This window comes from Hemiscyllium ocellatum, chromosome 10, assembly GCF_020745735.1.
Source record: "Hemiscyllium ocellatum isolate sHemOce1 chromosome 10, sHemOce1.pat.X.cur, whole genome shotgun sequence".
Taxonomy (NCBI): Eukaryota; Metazoa; Chordata; class Chondrichthyes; order Orectolobiformes; family Hemiscylliidae; genus Hemiscyllium; species Hemiscyllium ocellatum.
In genome coordinates this window covers 45,419,218-45,440,809 of record NC_083410.1, presented here as the reverse complement: position 1 = coordinate 45,440,809, position 21,592 = coordinate 45,419,218, and the positions used below count along the sequence as shown (strand labels likewise).

Genomic DNA, 21,592 nt, shown 5'->3' with positions numbered 1-21,592 from the left:
TACTTGTTTTTATTCATTATGCATGTCCTCTTTATCACAAATAATATATTGAAGTTAATAATTTAGATTATTTGATTTATATCTGTTTCTGAGCCATTTTCTGCTGGAAGGACTACATGTAGAGGATGTTTACACAGAGGATTAACAACTTGCAGCCATTCTCCAGTTCACCTCATTTGACTTCCAGGTGTTGAGATATTTTCCATTAGGCAAAATTATGTTATCATACTTCCAAATTTATTGCCAAGGGTGATAACATGGTGACCAAATAGACTTCTCTCCCTCCAATCCTGCAGTAAATCTGCCACGTTCAGGTGCTTTATGGCTGACTTGCCTGCTGCACCAGGTGGAAATTGCAAAAGCAGATTTTCTTCTTGTGCAGCAGTTGTCAGCAAATTTGAAAAGATTTTCTTTTACATATATGTATCCCCTTTATATATGAAGTTATAAAACTAAATATTCATAGTGGCTTCCCACCTCAATGATGAAAGCAGCAGTAATTGGGGTCAAAGCAGCCTGTGAACTCAATACTTAATACCCATATTGGAAATGTTTAAAATGGAATCCAGAGTCGTGTCCAGAGAGGTTAAATGCACTTGCGTGACACAACAGAAAGACTTAAAATATATTTGAGTATTTTTCTGATAAGCCTTAATGTAACTAAATTTTCTCAAAAAGTAGTTTTAAATTTTAAAGTACACATGAAGGAGAGAACTGCAATATTCAGCCTGTGGTGCAAAATGGTATACAGACCATTTGTTGCTGCTCCTATTACAACGTGCCACACAAATCACTGAAGAAAGGAGTTTAATCATTTTCTCTCTAACCACAGAGAGGCAGGCTAACTGGCCTTTCATCTAATACACGTGAAAATACTTTCCATTTCACGTTTCTCAACTTATTGCCTTACATTTAAAATTTATTTGTGGAATATGGGCATCCCTGGCTAAACTAGTATACATTGTCCATCCCAAATTGTCCTTCAACCAAGGGGCTTGCTCAGGGCAACCGAGAATCAACCACATCTAGGCCAGTGCAGGGAAGAAAGGCAGATATTTAAGGAATTCAAATGTCCACCAGCTGTCGTGGTGTGGGTCAAATCCACATCCCCAGAATATTAGCTTGGGTCCAGTAACATTCCCACTGTCAGTACCATCTCTCCAAAACTTTGAGCTGAATCCAACAATATCTTTTTAGCTAAGTGCATCAAATGTTTGGAGGGATTTCCACCACAAAGCCATACAAAACTTCTTGCTGTTCCTGACCAAATACTCCTCATGGACTAGCCATGCCATTGCTATAGCACCTGTCACCAATTCCCACCCCATCTGCGCACTAACCAATCCCAGGACAATATGTTACTCAAAGGATATCCAGTGAAAGATCAGGAGCCCATATGGCCTTGCAACGTTAAAAGGTGCAGTGCACCCAGATGAGCACTGGCAGCTTTTGGCATTCTGAAGCTTCCCTGCTAACTACGGGATGTTTTGTGAAGAGGTCTGAGAAAGGCAACTTGGCAGCATGATTCTCCAACAGGGACATGAAGGTTCTGGTCAAGAGAGTGGTAAAGGAGATGAGTCCCCTTCCCAGAGGACTGATAAAGAAGGCCACACCCTGCAACATGCTTTGAAGTCTCCAACTTGGATTATACTGTCTCAATGGTCTGGGGGAATGGCCAGGAATGTGGTAAGAATATTGATGAACTTTACCACTCTGCCAGAATAAGTGCCACAGTCTTCTTTCAACTACCTCACACTCATGCTTTGTCTGTTTGTGCACCCACCTCCCACCAAACCTCATGCTCTACCACTCTCCCTACTACTTGCAACATTTTGTCTCAAATACTGTCACCCACTCCAATCTCTCACATCAGTAAACTGAATGGTCTCTGCGCTGCTTCCTCACTACCTTAGAACCTTGGTCCTTGGCAACATGGATAGACTGAGACTTCTTTCACTGGAGCATAGAAGGCTGAGAGGAGATCTTATAGAAGTTTATACAATAATGATGGGTATAGATAGAGGGGGAAGTTGTCTCTTCCCTAAATTGGGAAATTTCAAGATGAGGGGGCACATTTTTAAGGCGAGAGGAGGGAGATTTTAAAAAGCCATGAGGGCAAATTTTTCACTTGGAAAGTGGTTTGTATGTAGTATGAACTTCCTGAGGAAGTGGTGGATGTGCTTACAATTACAACATTTAAAAGATGTTTGGATAAGTACATGAATAGAAAAGGTTTAGAAGGCTATGGGTCAGGAGCAGGCAGGTGGGACTAGTTTACTTTGGGATTATGTTCAGCATGGACTGATTTGACTGAAGGGTCAATTTCTGTGATGTATGACTCTGAGTCCACGGAAGTCCTTTGGAGCAAGTGGCAAACTAAAGTCTGTAGCTACTTGTTCAGATTCCATGTTAGGATTTCTCAATAATTGGCTTGTTTGGCACATTTGGAATTTGGATATTAATGAGGAAATCTAGTCATTAACATTACATTTAATGAGCAATAATTTCCCTTAATTGCCAACTTGCTACGTCACTTGTTAGATGCATTAAAAATGGAGCAAGATGCTCTTAATGTTAAGATAAGCTTTGACGGACTTCTCAACCAATTCTGCCATCAATCTCCCCATAGCCCAAATCTTTCAGATCCCTATAATGTTTCATTCTTTATCTCTGTGCAGTTTATAACACATTATTTTGATTCCAGTTCAATCAGGAAGTAGATGAGGCATTGATTATCTAGCTTTCTTTAATGTTTGAGAAGCTCTGGAAGGTTTCTGATTACAACAGCAATTTTTGTTGAGCTGTTGAATGTGCTTGACATGTATACATATGTACTAAATATGTTTTTTCATCCGTTTGCAACATCACCTTTGGGGGAATAAATGAACACTGTTCATTTCTTTTCAAAATTTGTTCTGATAAGAAGGAAAAAAGTGGTAAAGAAATATTCTTTCATTCTCTCATTCACGGAGACCTTACAACTGTAGTTATTTAATGGAATCTCAGTTTCCATTTCCATCCCTTAACTTAATGTTTTAAAGCTGTATCTTGTTGAATTGATCATTTTCAGAGTTGGTCCACAAAATTCACAATCTAAACATGGCAATAAGCACAGAGACCTTAATGCAATTTAGGTTTAGAAACAATCCCAGATTCATGAGGTGTTAATAAAAAAAAAGAGATGTTCCCAAGGAATGCTTCATAGGGCGATTTTCTTTTTTAAATGTTCCTGACAGCTTATGGAGAGAAACTGTAAAGTATTCCACAGCTGTTTTCATAATCCCTGAGTCAGGCAATCTAATTTGGATTCCTTTATTAGGTTTATTTCTGGGGTAATGCTGGCTTTTTACAAGAATGATTCTGGGGATAAAGGACTTGCATTATGAAGAGTAGCTAAGGTCTCTGACTCTGTCCTTAATGGAGTTGAGAAGGATGGGGTGGGGTGGGGTGGGGTGGGGGGGTGGTGGGGTGCGGGGTATGGCGGGTGGTATCTGATTGAAATGTACAGAACACAAGAAGCTGAGGGTAGATGTAGAGAAGATGTCTTCACTAGTAGGAGTCTTCACTAGTAGGAGAGACTAGGATCTGAAGACGCAGCCTCAGAGTGAGGGGACTACCCTTGAGAACTGAGATGAGGGAATTCTTTGGCGAGAGAGTGGTTATTCTGTGGAACTCCATTGATACAGAGAGCTATGGAAGCCAAGTTATTGACTGTATTTAAGATAGAGATGGATAGATTCTTGAATGGTAAAGGGATCGAGGGTTATGGGGAGAAAGCAGGATAATGGGGGTGAGAAACATATCAGCAATAATCAAGTACAGAGCAGACTCGATAGGATGAATAGCCACATTCTGCTCCTATATCTTATGAGCTTATAGTTGCATATATTCAAGGATTCTGTAGTGATCTCTGGGCCTTTCTGTCATTAGAGAAACTGAGCAGCAGGGCTCAGCCTGACATTGCTGACCAGAACCTTGGAGGGTTTTGTGTTTACTTCAGAGACAGTTATACTTTATTGTGTTGGCAGCAGTTACAAGGGTGGTCAACTTGCCCTGTCCTGTGGCTTTGGGGAGGGGCTCGTTGAAACCTGCTTCATTATCTACCATCCTCAGGTTGCTGTCAGATCCTCACTGCATGTACTATAGCATTTTAATTGGGTGAGGCATCTCCATTAGTGTCATCTCATCTATTTGGGAGAAGGTTCTAGTTATCCCAAATTCTTATTCAGTGAAGGTACAATCTTCTTCTCAGCAAGATTTGTCTGCCATAATTTAACAATTTCTCCTCAACAGTTATCAGGAGCAATTGGGTCCTTTCTATCTTGAGATGTTCCAAGTAATTGTTTGGATTGAAAGGGAAAAACTACTCAGTGCAGGAGATTAGTTAGATAGTCTGTTAATCAGTTTAGAAGCAAACAAGTTCATTTCAGCAATCCTGAAAGGGTTAAGTAGTTTGTCCAACTGCATCTCAATGCAATATTCTTTCATAGTGTAAACTATATTGCCATAAAGACAATTGCAGGTTGTGACAATATTGCCCTAATAATAATGAGCTTGCAAATTACGTTGCATGCACCATGGTGAGATGAAGAATGCAGACACTATATGTGAGACCAAGTTTGTACCAGTTTGAGTATGGGATCCTGTTGAAACAAAAGCTTATAGATAGGCTACAGGGTAGACAGGCAGGAGGCTGGAAGAACACAGCAAGGCAGACAGCATCAGGAGGTGGAGAAGTCAACATTTCTCCGCCTCCTAATGCTGTCTGGCTTACTGTGTTCTTCCAACCTCCTGTGAATCTACATTGGATTCCAGCATCTGCAGTTTTCTTTTGTCTCTATAGATAGAACACAGACAGTTCATCATAATCTGACACAGATTTATCATGTTAGCAAATAATCAATGCTGACAAATCAGTTAAGCCAATTCTGGGGGCTGGTATCATTGAAAGTCAGTAGTTCCACATTTTTTGAGCTTTAAAACAGAGCAAATACACAATTCATAGCCAAACCACATTTTAACAATGCTGATAAGCTTAATATAATGCTGAAAAGTTACTAACATTGTAATCACACAAAGTAAGAACAATTATGTTGTCTGAATATAAGATGGAAAAATAGGGGCATAGATTTCATTTACAGGCCGATGGCCTTCACTGAGTCGTAGCGCACTTGCCTTTAAATCAAAAGGTTATCATTTTAAGTCTTGATTGTGACACATGAGCACATAATAAAAGCTGGCATGGGCATTGTGATACGGGGGGGGGGGGGGGGGGGAAACAATCAAAGACTACAATTTTTCACATGAGATGTTAATGCTTGTCTACTATAAGGATGTAGAAATCCCACACTACCTTTTGAAGAAAGGCGGGGGAATTTTTGGCCAGCATTGATGCACCTCCCAATCAATATTACACATTAAAAAACCTTCTGGTCATTTACTTCATGACAATTTGTGGGACTTTGCTCTCTGCAAACTTTTAAATTTAATTCTTGGGATATTGTTGTCACTAACAAGGTCAGCACTTACTACCCCTTCCCAAAAGCCCTTGAGAAGGGGGTGATGATCTGTGTTTTGAACCACTTGTACATACATATGAACATACAAATCAGAAGCAGGATGAAGCTGCAAAGACTCTCAAGCCTGTTCCACCATTAAATAAATCCTGGCTGAGTCACATTACACTACTCTCCCATCTACACCCCCACTACCTTTCACTCCTTTGCTTACCAATAATATATTTAACCCGGTTGAAAGTATTCAAAGACCCTGCTTCAAACATTTAAATGAAGAGAATTCCAAAGGCTCATGACTGTGTGAGGACAAAAAAGCTTCTCATTTCCATCTGAAATGCACAAACCCTTATTTTTAAACAATGGTCCCTATTTCTAACTTCGCCCACAAAATTAAACATCTGCCCTGTGGTCCACATGGTGAATGATAATAGTGAATTTCAGGATCTTGTCCAAATGGCAATGAAGGAATGGGTGATGTACATTCAGGTCAGGATCATACATCGCACGGACTGTGCTCCCACGCAGCAGTATCCATTGTCCTTTTACATTGTAGACATTATGGGTTTGGAAGGTGCGTTTGAAGAAACCTTGGTGAATTGCAAATTTTAAAGTATTTTGGGATATACTTAAATTGTGAGTGGCACAATACAAACTCAATTCTTACTTACTTTAACGTGACATTAAGGTTTTCTAAAAGTGGAACGTTCATAGATTCTAATTGAATATATGAATGCTGATTCCAACATTGGTTCAATCAGTAAGTAGAGGTTTGAGGTTTGTAATCACCTCAAACAAATGTACAAAAATTGAAGATTTATTGCAACATGGAAGGCAACTATTCTACCCATTGAGTTAATGTTAACTATTTTAAGAAGGTATTTCCCTACGTCACTATCCTGGACCTATCCCTCTTCAGATATTTGGAATGTTTAAAAAGGTAGAAACGTTCCTGGCACAAAATGATGGCCACATTGCCCACTGTGTCTGTGCTCATTGACAACTTGAATATGCAACCTAATCCCGCTATCCAGCATGTGGTTTGTATCCTTGGCATTATGGGACTTCAAATGCAAATATCCATCCTTTTCAAGATGTCAAAGTTTCAAGCAGTGACTTTTAGCCTGTCTCCAGGTGAAAGCATATTTTCCTAACCAAGTCACTCCCCCTTCTGATTTGTCTTTCTTAAACATATACTCCAAATAGCAAGCGGAGAAAAGATCAGCTGATCCACCAAGCCTGTTCCACGTTTATGTTGCCTGAAGCATTGATGCTTAGACACTTTCAAACTCCCACTTAATCCCCTGAAAACAGAAAGAAAATAAAACAAAGGTTAAAAAAAAGAATAAAAATCTGGAAAATTGCTCTCAAACCACCTTAAGCATTCAAAGTCAGTCCAGGAAATCACATTGGCTATATTTCCATTAACTGTTAAATTTGTAAAATGTGCTCTTTACCTTAACCAAGAATGAGGCCAGTTTTCCTTTAATGGATTAAAGAACCAACACACAAGCCAGCAATCTATTTCAAAGACATTCTGCAGCTACTTATGTTTCCGAAATATGTTTGCTAACTTTGTTCAGTGATAGCACTCATGCTTCTAATAGAAATAGCCGAATGGATGTTTGGGAAATTTTATCCTATTGAAACATATTATTAAATATGAACAACCAACCAGTGTAACTTTGCCAGCAATGAATCTCAAGTTTTCAGTTGTTTCTGAAATTTCTAAAATTGGAGCAAAGATGTTAACACCCCATTAAAAAATAAAGAATTGATCATTTCAGGATTCATAGAATCATCACAGAATCCCTGCAGTTTGGAAGCCAGCCATTCGGCCCATAGAGTCTACACTGACCCGCCAAAAAGCATTGGTTCCAGCTCCCTCCTACCCTATCTCTGTAACCCCTAATTTTCCATAGTTAATCCATCTAGCCTGCACATTCCTGGACACCATTGGCAATTTAGCATGGCAAATCCACCCATTCCTGCACATCTTTGGACTTGCAAATTAATGGTGTATATTTAGTATTCAGTTGTTGAAACAATCATTTAAGGGAAAGCCCTTTTTTTCCTTAATTGCTCACCAATCTTTTGAAATAGATTTTTCAAGATTATGAAGAAGTTAAAAAGTCATGATTTACCTTCTTATGTTGCAAGCCCTCACTCCAAAAGACCCGATATTAAGGCTTAATCATTTGTTGCAATAACTCTGTTCATAAGAATAGCATGTTACATATTATGCATTGGAAGTTAGTACTAAAAAATAAATATGAAAAATTAGTGTGAAAAGGTTCAGTAAAATATCTTCATATGTGCAAATGGATGCAAACCGTTATCATATACATGTTCCTTCCTGGTGTATACAACAATGAAGTTATTTTCTTTGCAGTTACCAATCCTGTCAGATGACAAGCATCCATCCAGATTGACAATAACACATTAGTGAATGCAACCGCCAAGTTTATAACAACGTCGTTTGCAAATTTAATGTCTCCTATACATTCACCTAAACCTTGGAAATAAATTATGATAAACAGGGAAAATATATCCATGATTTTTAACTTAATCAAAGCTCTTCAGTCTGTCTTCATACTGTGAATCAAATATTAGAACCATTAGAAAATAAATCTTCTGCTCAAGACAGAAAATGAAACATTCTATTAGATGCTGCTAAGTGTGACTACAACAATGTCTCAATTAGTAACTTTGGATTTCCATGTAATATGTTCTATTTGTCATTATAGCCAGTACAGTACAAAAACATTTCTTGTTAAAACAATTTGCAAATCACATAATCTATGAAAACAGAAGGAATGAGGAAGAATCACATTTATCTCCATATCAGAGGTTGTGATTTCAAATGCCATTTCACAATTTAAGTTCCAAATTCTCAGAGACACTCTTTCAAGGCAACAATTATCTAAGGTCCTGCATATTTGGCCCTGTCAGATATGGGTGAAAATCCTAGTGATTTGAAGAAAAGCATTGATCATCCTTAGTTCTTGGGCAATATGCAATCTTCATTCAGAAATTAACTGCTTACTTTCCTTACTTGTTGTTTATGGAACCTTGCTATGTACTAACTGGCTTTTATGTTATCGACAAATTATTGAATGGCATTGGGGTGCTATGAGATGCACGGAGAGTAAGAAAAGCATCACACAAAGTTGTTTCTTTAATGACATTTCCTATTCTACAAGTTTACCACAATGATATTGATTACTTCTTCCTATCAACAATTACTTTTTTGAACTTGGCAGGTTTTTGTCTTGTTGGATATCCTTCCCACATCTTACCTTTCCTATTTAAATGGACTGAGGACTGGCTTTCCTTTGCCAGTGGCTGGATTATCTCACAGCTAACAAGTCTAGGACTGGAACTTGCACTGGGTCCTCAAAGTCAAGATAACATCTGCATTGGCTAGGTGGCTGACAGTGAGGAGGAAGGTATTAGGATACAGACGGATATAAACATATTGGCCAGATGGGAAAATCAGTGGCAGATGGAATTTAACCCTGACAAGTGTGAGGTGATGTACTTTGGAAGAAGGAACAAACAAGAGTATATTCAATGAAGAGCAAAACAGTAGGAAGCTCAGAAAGCTTTTGGGCTGCTTTCCAGGGATCCCAGAAAAAGCAGAAAAGGTTAATAGAGGAATTTGAGATGATATGGGGACACTTGCCTTTATCAGTCATGACATAGATTAGAAGAGCAGAGAGGTCATCTTGGAGCTGTACAGAACTTTGTTTGGGCCACATCTGGAGTATTGCATTCAGGCTGGTCATCATACAGTCTCAGAATAAAGGGGTACCAATTTAAAATTGAGATGAGGAAAAATTTCTTTTCTAAGACAGTTGTGATTCTTTGAAACTCCTTGTCACAAACAGCTGTGGAGCCAGAATCCTTGTGTAAATTTAAGGCTGAGATAGACAGATTTTTGATCAGAGGGTTATGGGGAAAATGCAGAAAAGTGGGCAGTGGTTATGTTGTCTCTTATTGGAGATGGTCATTACCTGGCATTTGTTCATGTGAATGTTACTTACCACTTTTCAGCTAAGCCTGGATATTGTTCAGGTCTTGCTGCAATTGAACATGGGCTGTTACAGTGTCTGAGGAGTTGAGAATGGTGTGAAAACTGTGCAACAATCCTCACTTCTGACCTTATGATGGAGGGAAGGTCATTGATGAAACAGCTAAAGTTTAGGTCACTACCCTGAGGAACTCCTGCAGAGATGTCCTGGGACTGAGATTACTTACACTGAGTTCGCATGAAAGGTGTATGACAGTGCTTCCAAACAGTGCTACAACAATGGAATTCTTTCTTTGAACTGTGATTTTCAAAGTTAGAGATGCACGATGTGAGCACAGCACACCACTGCATTCTTGATGATGCCATTGTTGAGATTGTACACTTTCTTCCAGAATAGCAATTACAGGTTTATGATCTGTACTAGCACAAAGTTTCTACTCAACAGAAACTGATGAAATGCTTTGATTCTAAAGCTGATCACAAGTACCTCATTTTCTTCCTGTGTATATTTGCATTTATACATTGAAATGTGAATTCTCCATGGTCTTCTCTTGACCATCAGTAATGGCATGATTGATCACTGCTCCACCACTATGGTTCCAACCATCACAAGGTAACTTGTAATGAATGAGTCATGTATCACTAGTAAATATTTCCTTATATGTACCATAATCACCTTGTTATGCTTTGGACTATTCCTATTTCAGGTCTTTCTTCAACAATTCATATAGAACATAGAACATTACAGCACAGCACAAAAACTTCAACCCTCGATGTTGCACCGACCTGTGGAACCAATCTGAAGCCCATCTAAACTACACTATTCCATTCTCATCCATATGCCTAACCAATGACCATTTAAATGCCCTTAAAATTGGCAAGTCTACTACTGTTGCAGGCAGATGCCTGTGTATACCACTAGTAACCAAACTCCAGGATGAACATTTCCCATCAACCATCACCCTCTTTCTTCTTTCAGCTAGCCAATTTCTGATCCAAACCATTAAATCACCCTCAATCCCATGCCTCTATATTTTGTGCAATAGCCTACCATGGGGAACCTTCTCAAATGCCTTACTGAAATCCAAGCCCCTACTACTGAGTAAAGAAACTACCTCTGACATTTGTCCTATATCTGTCATCCCTCAATTTAAAATTATGTCCCCTTGTGCTAGCCATTACCATTGAGGAAAAATACTCTCACTGTCCAACCTATCGTACCCTCTGATTATCTTATATGTCTCAATTAAGTCACCTCTCAACCTTATTCTCTCTAACGAAAGGAACTTCAATTCCCTCAGCCTTTCCTCATAAGACCTACCCTCTATACCAGGCAACACTCTGGTAAATCTCCTCTGAACCCTTTCCAAAGCTTCCACATCCTTCCTGTAATGTGGTGACCAGAACTGTACACAATACTCCAAATGTGGCCGCACCAGAGTTTGTGCAGCTGTTGCAGCATGATCTCATGGTTCCAAAACTCAATACCTCTACCAATAAAAACTAACACACTTTTATGCTCTCTAAACAATCCTATCAACCTGTGTGGTAACTTTCAAGGATCTATGTACCTGGACACTGAGATGTCTCTGCCAAGAATCTTACCATTAGCCGAGTTCACTGCATTCCTGTTACTCCTTCCAAAGTGAATCACCTCAAACTTTTCCACATTAAACTCCATTTGTCACCTCTTAGCCCAGCTCTGCAGTTTACCTATGTGTCTCTGTAATCTACAACATCCTTCCTCACTATCCACAACTCTACTGACCTTAGTGTCAGCCACAAATTTACTAACCCATCATCCTTAAATGCCCTAATCCAGGTCACTTATAAAAATGACAAACAGCAGTGGCCTCAAAACAGATCCCTGTGATATACCACTAGTAACCAAACTCCAGGATGAACATTTCCCATCAACCACCACCCTCTTTCTTCTTTCAGCTAGCCAATTTCTGATCCAAACCGTTAAAACACCCTCAATCCCATGCCTCCATATTTTGTGCAATAGCCTACAGTGGGGAACCTTATCAAATGCCTTACTGAAATCCATATACACAACATCAACCACTTGATTGGCCCTAACCTTACTCTAGTCATTCTTTTCTTCTTGATCTACCTATAGAAAGCCTTAGGATTTTCCTTGATCCTATCTGTCAACAACTTCTCTTGTCCCCTCCTGGCTCTTCTTAGCTCTCTCATTAGGTCTTTCCTGGCTAACTTGTAACTCTCAAGCACCCTAACTGAGCCATCACATCTCATCCTAACATAAGCCTTCTTCTTCCTCTTAACAAGACATTCAACTTCCTTAGTAAACTACAGCTCCCGCACTCAACAAGTTCCTCCCTGCTTGACCGGTACATACTTATCAAGGACCTACAGTAGCTGGTCCTTGAATAGTCTCCCCATTTCCATTGTGCCCATATAGTGGAGCTTACAGTGTTACAAGCTCAGGTGAAAATCGAGAGAAATATTGTACTATACCTGGAAAAGACTGAAACTCAGGCACATCATTTGTCTTTGGGCACTAAATAAAGCCTCTCATAGGTTGTAGCTCTTTTTCAACGATTTACCTGCAAAAGTACACTGTCTCAGTTTGCACTCAAGCAAACTAGCTTATTTTTGACATTACATTGTGATCACGGAGTCTTTTTTGCACTTCATCAACACTTGAAGATTATCTCCCTCTGCTGTAGTCTTAATCAATACATCTTCCTGATTACATAAGCTATGCAGCACTCCATGTAAAATTTCTCTCAATGTGATTTTAAAGACTTTTGGAAAATGCCTAACCAATAGGCTCATCGACATATGAGTAAACCCATATGTCTATTACCATGTGACACCAATAGCTCTCTTAATCATATTGAGCTGGTTTCAGTTTTCACTAGCACAACATTTTTTTTCTAGCCTCTTCAGCTTCTCGAAAGCAGGTTTTGACAGGATAAGAAAATTGTCTAGCTTTGCACCAGACCTCAGTCAGAGGTGTAGTTCCATACCTTTATACCTTGAAAATATTGCGACATCTTGTCAGTAGCAGATCAAGTTTCTTAGTCTTCTCAGTTTAGAAACCATGCTTTAAGACTACATTTGGCTTTTGAAATCAGTCTATTCCCATTAACATTGATTTGTTGATGTATCTTGCCATACAACTGGTAACTCAAGTGACTTGTCTTTATGTTGGAAGTTGCATTCCGTTTGACAACACCTTTACACCACATTACTAATGTAGGTTTTTAACTGTTCTGAATTTGATCTTATGTATAGAGCAATCTGAAGGGAAATTGATGATCAAGTTGTAGTTCGTTTTTGTACAGAAGTCTTAGATGCATTGCTCGTAATTTAAACACTGTAATGTTGTAATGCCAAAATCAAGTTTAAAGTCTCTTTCTCCACCATTGAATATTTCTGTTGATGAATGTTCAACTTCCTGGAAAAATACCCGATGGGTCTTTCTATTCCCTCACCATCCTCCTGCAGGAGCACCGCACCGACACCCACATCACCGGCATCGATAGCCACCTTGAAAGGCTTCATGTAATCTAGTGTGGCTAACACTGGGGTAGTGATTAACACAGTTTTTAGACTGTCAAATACCTTCTGACAGTCCACTGTCCACTGAAACTTCTTGCCCTTTTTTAACAATTCGGTGAGTGGAGCAGTCACGCTGCTAAAGTTCAGCACAAACTTTTGGTAAAATCCACTCAATCCCCGGGAACTGTAGGACTGCTTTCTTTGTTGACAGTGTGGGAAATTCCCCAATTACTTTCATTTTCGCATCCCATGGGGCCACTTATCCATGTCCAATGACATGGCCCAGGAAGGTGACTTGGGCTTTGGCAAATTCACTTTTAACCAGGTTTACCACCAAGCCTGCCTTCCGAAGTCAATCAAACAAGTCCGATAAATGCTGTAAATGTCCCTTCCATGAGTAACTAAAAAGTCGCCATCTTGATTTTCTTATGGAAGGTAACTCAATAATTTATCCCAATTTTTGACAACTTCCTCATTGTCCAATTTGATTTGAGGAATGTCCAATTCAGAATCCTCTGAACTTGGTTCTTCCTTCTGTGATGGGCGGCATGGTGGCACAGTGGTTAGCACTGCTGCCTCACAGCGCCTGAGACCCGGGTTCAATTCCCGCCTCAGGCGACTGACTGTGTGGAGTTTGCACGTTCTCCCCGTGTCTGCGTGGATTTCCTCCGGGTGCTCCGGTTTCCTCCCACAGTCCAAAGATGTGCGGGTCAGGTGAATTGGCCAAGCTAAATTGCCCGTAGTGTTCGGTAAGGGGTAAATGTAGGGGTATGGGTGGGTTGTGCTTCGGCGGATTGGTGTGGACTTTTGGGCCGAAGGGCCTGTTTCCACACTGTAACTAATCTAACCTTCTCCTCTTTCTTTCCTTCCCTATCAAAATACCTTTTGAGCATATTCACATGACACACTCTGTGAGATTTTTTCCTGTCTGGAGGCCTTATCAAGTAGTTCACCTCACTCAATTTCTTCTTAATTTGATAAGGTTCACTAAACCTTGCTTTTAAAGGCTCACCTGTTACCAAAAGTAACACCAATACCTTATCCCAAATTGCAACACTGCGAATTTGTAATTTCTTATCCGCTTCTTGTTTCATTGTATGCTGCGATACTTTTGAATGCTATCCAATCAACTCGCCAGCTCTATTTAATTGTTCTCTAAAATTTGGCACATATTCCAAATAGGTGGTCTCTGAATCCTGACTTATTAATCTCTCCTTAATCAATTTTAACAGTCCTCTTACTTCATTCCCCCAAAATTAATTCAAATGGACTGAATTTGGCCAATTCTTTTGGTGCATCTCTGATCACAAAAAGTAAAAACGGGATTCCATTATTTCAATCATCTGGGTAATCCTGACCATAAGCCCTCAACATTGTCTTTAGTTTTTGATGCCATCTCTCTAGCGCTCCCTGCAATACCGGGTAGTACGGAGTAGATTTGAACTGCTTCATTTCCAAGTTATCCATAACCTCCTTGAATAGTTTGGATGTGAAGTTGGATCCTTGATCTGACTGAAACTTTGTTGGTAGTCTGTATCTAATAAAAAAATTAAGTAATTCTTCTACAACTCTTTTAGCCTTGATGCTGCATAATGGAATTGTCTATAGAAATCTAGTCGACACATCCATTATTGTTAATAAATACTTATTCGCACTTCTTGTTTGAGGTAGGGGTCCTATGCAATCAATCAAGACTCTTATGAAAGGTTCCTCAAATGCTGGCATAGGTATTAAAAGTAAATTGTGTGTTTAAATACTTCCGATTTGCTGACATGTATGACATGTCTTGCAAAATTCAACTGCAGCTTGTGTTTTCCTCACCCTTAAATGACCTCCAATTGGCAGCTCATATGCCTCATGCAGTACCTCCTTTCTATACCCTACTGGCAAAACAGTTTGATGAATCTCTGCTCATTTCTCATCTGCTTGAATGTGTGATGGTCTCCATTTCCTCATTAAGTAATAACACACAGGAATGCATTCACTTTCTTTCTTTCTAAATGCCTTTTGATATAACTGTTTAAACTCCTCATCTTTTTGCTTTAATTCAATCAGCTTAACTCTTTAAAAGCTAAAGATACTTGCATGTTTATCTATTTGCTCCTTCTCTGATCCACTTATCTGATCAAAGAAAGTTTGGGATAACACTATATCAGCTTCCTTATCTGTTCCTTTTGATCTCTTCTGCTTCAACTTGTCCCTCTGTGATCTTGTGATCACACAATCAGGGAAAATTGATGGAAAAACATCTCCAGATCTTCAGTTGCCTGCATCTCCATTGGCTTTTCACCTACTGGTGAATCAGCTATATCATTTGCAAGGATGAATTGTATTCCTAGAGCTGAGAGTTTGTCTAATACTCTTACCACAAATTTTCCACTCTTCTCTGGACTTTCTAGCCTCACTTTACATAACAGAACACTTTTTGTCTCACCATGAATTCCTGTTACCAGTGCGTTTTATGGCAATAGTCCCTCAGGAGGACATGTCTCCTCACTCTTCAACATTACAGACTGAGAGGATCCTGTGTCCTTTAATATTGTAACCTCCTTACCTATTACTCCTGGCCTATTTAAATAAACTTTACCCTTGCATGTATATTTTTTAAGCAGATCTGGCACTTCCTCCTTAATCAACTGCTGATCATCTTCTATACTCTGAGGCAGTTGTCTAACTTTCCTTGTGCCTTTTGTTACGAGTCCAACAAAACTTCCAGGAGTTTTTGCTTTCCTACATCTGGCTTTCTCCTGGCCCACCAACACTGATTTTGTATGGTCCACTTTTTTACAATGAAAACACTTGAACCTTTTAACTTCTTTGTACCCCTCAAGGGTTTCCTTTTTACCCTGTGATAAGTTATCCTTATGATCTTCACTGAGATCTACCTTTCCCTTTCCACATGAGGATTTCTCTTTGTCCCAATTTCTATCCCTCATGGCCTGGAATTGACAGTGAAAGCCAACCCAAGTTTTATGGACCAGCAAATAATCACCAGCCACTTCAGCTGCTAACCTTGCTGTTTTAACTCTCTGCTCTTCCACATGAGTTCGCATTACTTCCTCACTGAGCTTATCCTCAGCCTTTATCTCCAGCTTTGTATGCTGACTTTCCTTTTCAAGTCTCAGTTTTTGGAGTTCAAAAGCACTCTCTTTGTCTTTCTCTGCTCTCTTTTTCCCTCTCTTTTGCTTTTAATCGTAACTCAAACTGTTTCATTTCTGCTGCCCTTTCCTTACCTCTCGCCTCTAACTCAAGCTGCTTCATTTGCAATTGAATTCTTGCCAACTCTATAGATTCTGATGGTTTCTCCAGAAAGTTTAAGTGCTGAGCTACTGCTGTATTTATCTCTCCTTTCCTCACAGAAGGAGGCAGTTCCAATCTCAGCTGGTCTGCTAATTCCTGCAGCTTGGTCTTATTGACTTTTTGCAAAACCTCCAAAGTCATCACATCCACTTCCAGAAATCTTTTGATGACTGAAAGAGCCATTCCTATCCCAAGCTTTGTCTACCCAACCAAACCAACACCCGAAATAAAGACACTAGCAGCTACCACCTGCAGTTTAAAATCCAGCAAAGAGCTCCCAATCTGTTATGGACTCAGCTAGACAACTCAAAACATCTTTAAGCAGGCAGCCCTAGATCTAACTTTGCAATTTAATTCAGGAAGTGTACAGTGAATTACCTGGAATAAGATAGCTAGGTTGACTACTAGATTTTAAAACAGACAAAAAATTTATTCACAGAAGTACACAATGAAACACAAAGAACAGAATTAAGAACCCCTACCGAACCCTACTATCCAACTAGACTTAATTATGCTGTTCTGAATACATACAGCAGTCCCAATAAGCAAACTCCCTTTAAAACCCAGTATAAATGGAACACATGCTTACAGGTTGAAGTTGAAGGACAGAAAAGAGAGAAAGTTTCCACGCCGCTTCCTGTTGAACTTTCCAGTTCAATCCTGAACTAAAAGTGCTCAGCCCAGCTCTGCTAGAGAGCTGACCACTCCCCTTTCCTTTATACAGGTCACATCTAAAGCATGACCACTTTGGCCTGAAGTCTCATCTGTTTACATATAAACAAAAGGCCTCTCAAAATCCTTTTCATCTCTGTACCACACCAGACAGATCAGAGTCCAACCTGGTTAATTGCCCCTCTGACAAAAATCAGGGTCGGAGTCTCCTTAAGCCAAGGAACAGCTTTTAGCAAGAAAAGGGACTAGTTTTGTGACAACACACTTATTTGTATTGAAACGCACAGCTTAAGGATGTGGCATCTTTGCAACATAGTGATAAATTTGTCATTTCCACAATGTACTCACCAACAGTTCCACAAATTTTGTGATTTCTAGTTTTTGAGATTGCACTGCCTCCAGTCTTTTTAGAGTTGAAGTGCTCCTCAAGCACTTTGTCCTGTAATAGACCCAGTGGTGAAGCAATATTAAAAGAAAACTGCTTCCTGAAGTGTCTATTCTCTCTTACCTTTCATTTTAAACTATTGCTCTGTTCAATTTGAAAGGCTTGTGCTTATTCATCCAGCCTGAAAAGGCCAATATTTGGCCATTGTTTGGCAGATTCCTTGAAATTCAGGACTTGTGACTACCTCTCCCATGCCCTGCAACCCCATTTCCCACCACCATGGGCACATTTGCGACCTGGAAACACTGCCATAGAGTCATACAGCATGGAAACAGACCCTTCAGTTCAACACATTCATACTGATCAAATTTGCCAAAGTAAACTACTCCCATTTGCCTGCATTTGGCCTATATTCCTCTAAACCTTTCCTATTCATGTACCTGTCCACATACCTTTTACATGTTGTAACTGTATCTGCATCTATTTCTTCCTGTGGCAGTTCATTCCACATATGAACCAACTGTGCGTGAAAATGTTGCCCCTCAAGTCCCTTTTAAATCCCTTTAAATAATGTTAACGTCTACAATAAATAATTGGCATTTTTCATAACATCAAGTTACCCCAAAGTATTTTATAGCCAATTAAGCCAGCTACCCTTCAGAGTGTTAAGTGCAGGACTTATGGTGCATAGCAAGGTCCCACAATATAAGAATATGACAATGGCCAGATAATCTGCTTTATTGTTGTTGGTTCCAGGGTAAATATTAGTTAGAAAATCAGGGAAGGTTCTCTGGTCTTCAAATTATGTCACATGATCATTTACGTCCACCTAAGAGAACAATTGGACCATAACATAGGAGAAACATTAGCCATTCCACCCAAACAAAATGCATTGCCATCCGATCATGGCTGATACATTTCCCATTCTCAAGCTTTCCCCCCATAACCCATAATCCCCTTATTAACCAACAGTCTGTCTATCATCCTACCAAAATGCCTAACCTCATGTTTCCCACATTGTATTCCTTTGGTTTATCTGAAAGATAGCACGTCCAAAAATTTGGGAAGGTATGTCTGTAGCCTGGATTAGTTGGTCAAGTTGCTGGGATGGGACTTGAAGCTACTAATTCCTGACTGAAATGCAAGAGTGGTACCAGGCCATAGCTCAAACTGCCACACATAGACACAGTTTCAAAAAAAAGTTTAAAAGAATGCAAGAGTTTACTGGGACACCAGTTGACTAGATGGCTAACATAGATATTAACACCAAATGGTGCAAGATTCCATCTCCATTCCAACTAAATGAATCACTGTACTTTTAGGTAAATAACCACCAACGACCCAAATAACAAACCAAACTAAGAAGATTTCATTAGGAATATATTATCTGAGAATTTGAAAACTAGTTCCAAATCAAAGAGAAATAATTACAGATATTTCTCCTGTCATGCGTGTTTCATCAGTGCAAATTGTCTATAACGCGATTGACGAATTGAGGACATTGTTTGAGTAACACAAACATTCTGCTGAATAGATATAGCAGGTTTTCCATAGTGCGATCTTCTACAGCACGATTTCTATCATAGTTTCCCATAACACAATTTTCTTTCGCACGAGGTGGCTGAGGAACACAACTGTCGCATTATAACAGAATCATTTGGATGAAGTGCCACAAACCTTGTTTTAGTTCATACTATCTGCAAAGTACTACTGCTTCAGTTAAGCTCCCAGCGTGAAAGACTGGGAAGTTTATTTTGAGTTCTTCTTCCTCAGCGACCATTATTGACTTAATTTGTCCATTTACATTCACTGATGTCACTGTACCTTGCTTCTTGAGTATAACTCTTTTCCATTTTTCATCACATTAAGAAGATCCCAAACAAAAGACAACTTGCACTGTACTTGAATTTGCATTAAATGTGAAGCTCAAAATTATAGAGTGCAATTCAGTCTGCATTATTACAATCCAAAATTAGAAAAAAAAACACAATGCAAATCTGTCTTTCCATTCAATTAATACTGCACTTTGCTTATGATCTTGTAAACCAATGAAGGATTTGAAATGCATGATAAAAGTTGTTCATGTATTTTAATTTGCCAAGATTGAAAATGACTAGATATATCAATTAGTAATAAAGTCACAGACACTGCTATATCCTTGAATTTGCAATAAAACAGTAGAGGCTGCACCTACTTAAATTGGCAAAACATATCTTAATTAATGAAATCTCCCTCTCCTCCAAATGAATACTGAAGCATTAATTAATACTAAAGATAAATGTTAAAAATTAACAATCTTTACTTCCATCAATACAGTCAATAAAAGTTAGGACTGAAAACCAATACTAACTCATCTTTATTGTGTTATCTCCTCCATAAATAATTCTATTTTTTTCCTTAAACATGCCATGATTTCAATATTCAAAATGTATGGATAAAGAAGACACAAAAAAGCTATTATAACAGGACTGGTATATTAGCCCCCTGGTAGGCCATATTGGCAATCTGGTCACACAAGAGTAGACCAGCAAATATATTTCATGAATTAATTTTAAAGGGCCGGAAACCTTGTTGGGGGAGTATGGGACGCTGACACCCATGCTTTATTGTCCAGATTGGCAATATGACCAAACAAGCAAGCAAAACTTTAAAAATCTATATGTTTAATGGTCATGCTTTGTATGAACATTTGGAACATGTTTTGCTAAGTGTACAGTAAAACAAAAGGAAATATTGTTGTAGATAGAAAGTTGGAAGTTGAGAGTGAGCTTTTTGAGAAGGTTTTAACAGTGGTGATTTTAAAAGGAAGAAATACAATACCTGTGAATGGGAATCTTTTCCAATATCCATCACCATTGAGCCTAGAAAAAGCAGCTAAGCTGTCAGCAACCTGAAGGCAATGGCCTAGTGGTTTTATCAATAAATACAAATCCAGGAAACCCAGCTAACAGGACCTGGGTTTGAATCCTACCATGGCAATAAAAAAAATCTGGAATTAAGAATCTACTGATGACCATGAAACTATTGTTGATTGTTGCAAGAAAACCCATCTGGCTCATGTTCTGAAGATGGTCACTGCAGCCCAAGTGTTAAATCTGATTTCTCTCCACAGATGCTGCCAGACCTGCTGAGTTTTTCCAGCAACTTCTACTTCCATTTCTGATTTCCAGATTCAACAGTTCTTTCAATTTTTTTTGTTTAGTGGGCAAAGCGAACCAACATTGGACAAGATGACATTCATCTGCACATTATTTCATCATGTGGTTATTGTATAAAAGATCATATTCTGCTATTCTGCAACATCATGGCTGATCTTCCCAAAACCTAACTGCTCTGCCATGCCAGCTCTTCATAGTCCTCAACTCAATCTTTCAAAAATCTACCTACCTCATCTTTAAATACTTGAGTGATTTAGCCTTCAGAACTCTGACAGCTAGATTCCAAACATTCCAGACAATCCCAGATATTCACTGCTCTCTGAGAGAAGAAATTCCTTTGCATCTCCTTTGCATCTCCTCTTATTCTGCAACTGTCAATTATTTTGAGATTCACCCACTAGTGAAAACAACTCAACATTTAACCTGTCAGAGCCCTCAAAATCTTGAATACTTCATTAAGACCACCTTACCACAAGGCCATGTTGACTCTGTTCGATTACATTAAACTTTTCTAATGGCCTGCCATTCCTCTTTAATAACAGACTCTAACATTTTCTCAACAACAACTGTTAATGCTAAACAGTTATATAGTCTCCTGTTTTCTATCTCCCTCATTTCTTGAGCAAAGGCATCAGTATGGCAGTTTTCCAGCTGTTGAAACCCTTGTAAAACCCAGTGAGTTTTAGAATACTTTGGCCAATGCCTCTACTATCAGAGAGTCATTTTCTTTAAAACCTTTGGATGTAGGCCATTAGGACTTGGTTGAAAATGTGTTGCTGGTTAAAGCACAGCAGGTCAGGCAGCATCCAAGGAATAGGAAATTCGACGTTTCGGGCATAAGCCCTTCATCAGGAATGCTGCCTCACAGAACTCCATTGCTTTCTGTTCTGATTGACTGCATAAGTGTGGAAAACTTAATCCACCCAGAAGTCCCTTCATGTCATCAACTCATGTCTACAATGCAACCCTTTTCCTTTAACTGTCCTGTTCATATAGCTTA

At 39.1% G+C, this 21,592-nt stretch overlaps 1 protein-coding gene across 1 annotated transcript in view; it reads right to left on the bottom strand.

Annotated features, from left to right (window-relative positions):
* ush2a (Usher syndrome 2A (autosomal recessive, mild)) overlaps positions 1–21,592 on the bottom strand; it is a 985,309-nt gene that overhangs the window by 613,839 nt on the left and 349,878 nt on the right. Inside the window, 2 exon segments of the mRNA XM_060830996.1 lie at positions 7,833–7,955; positions 19,143–19,385. Of these exon segments, the coding sequence (XP_060686979.1) occupies positions 7,833–7,955; positions 19,143–19,385 (366 nt within the window).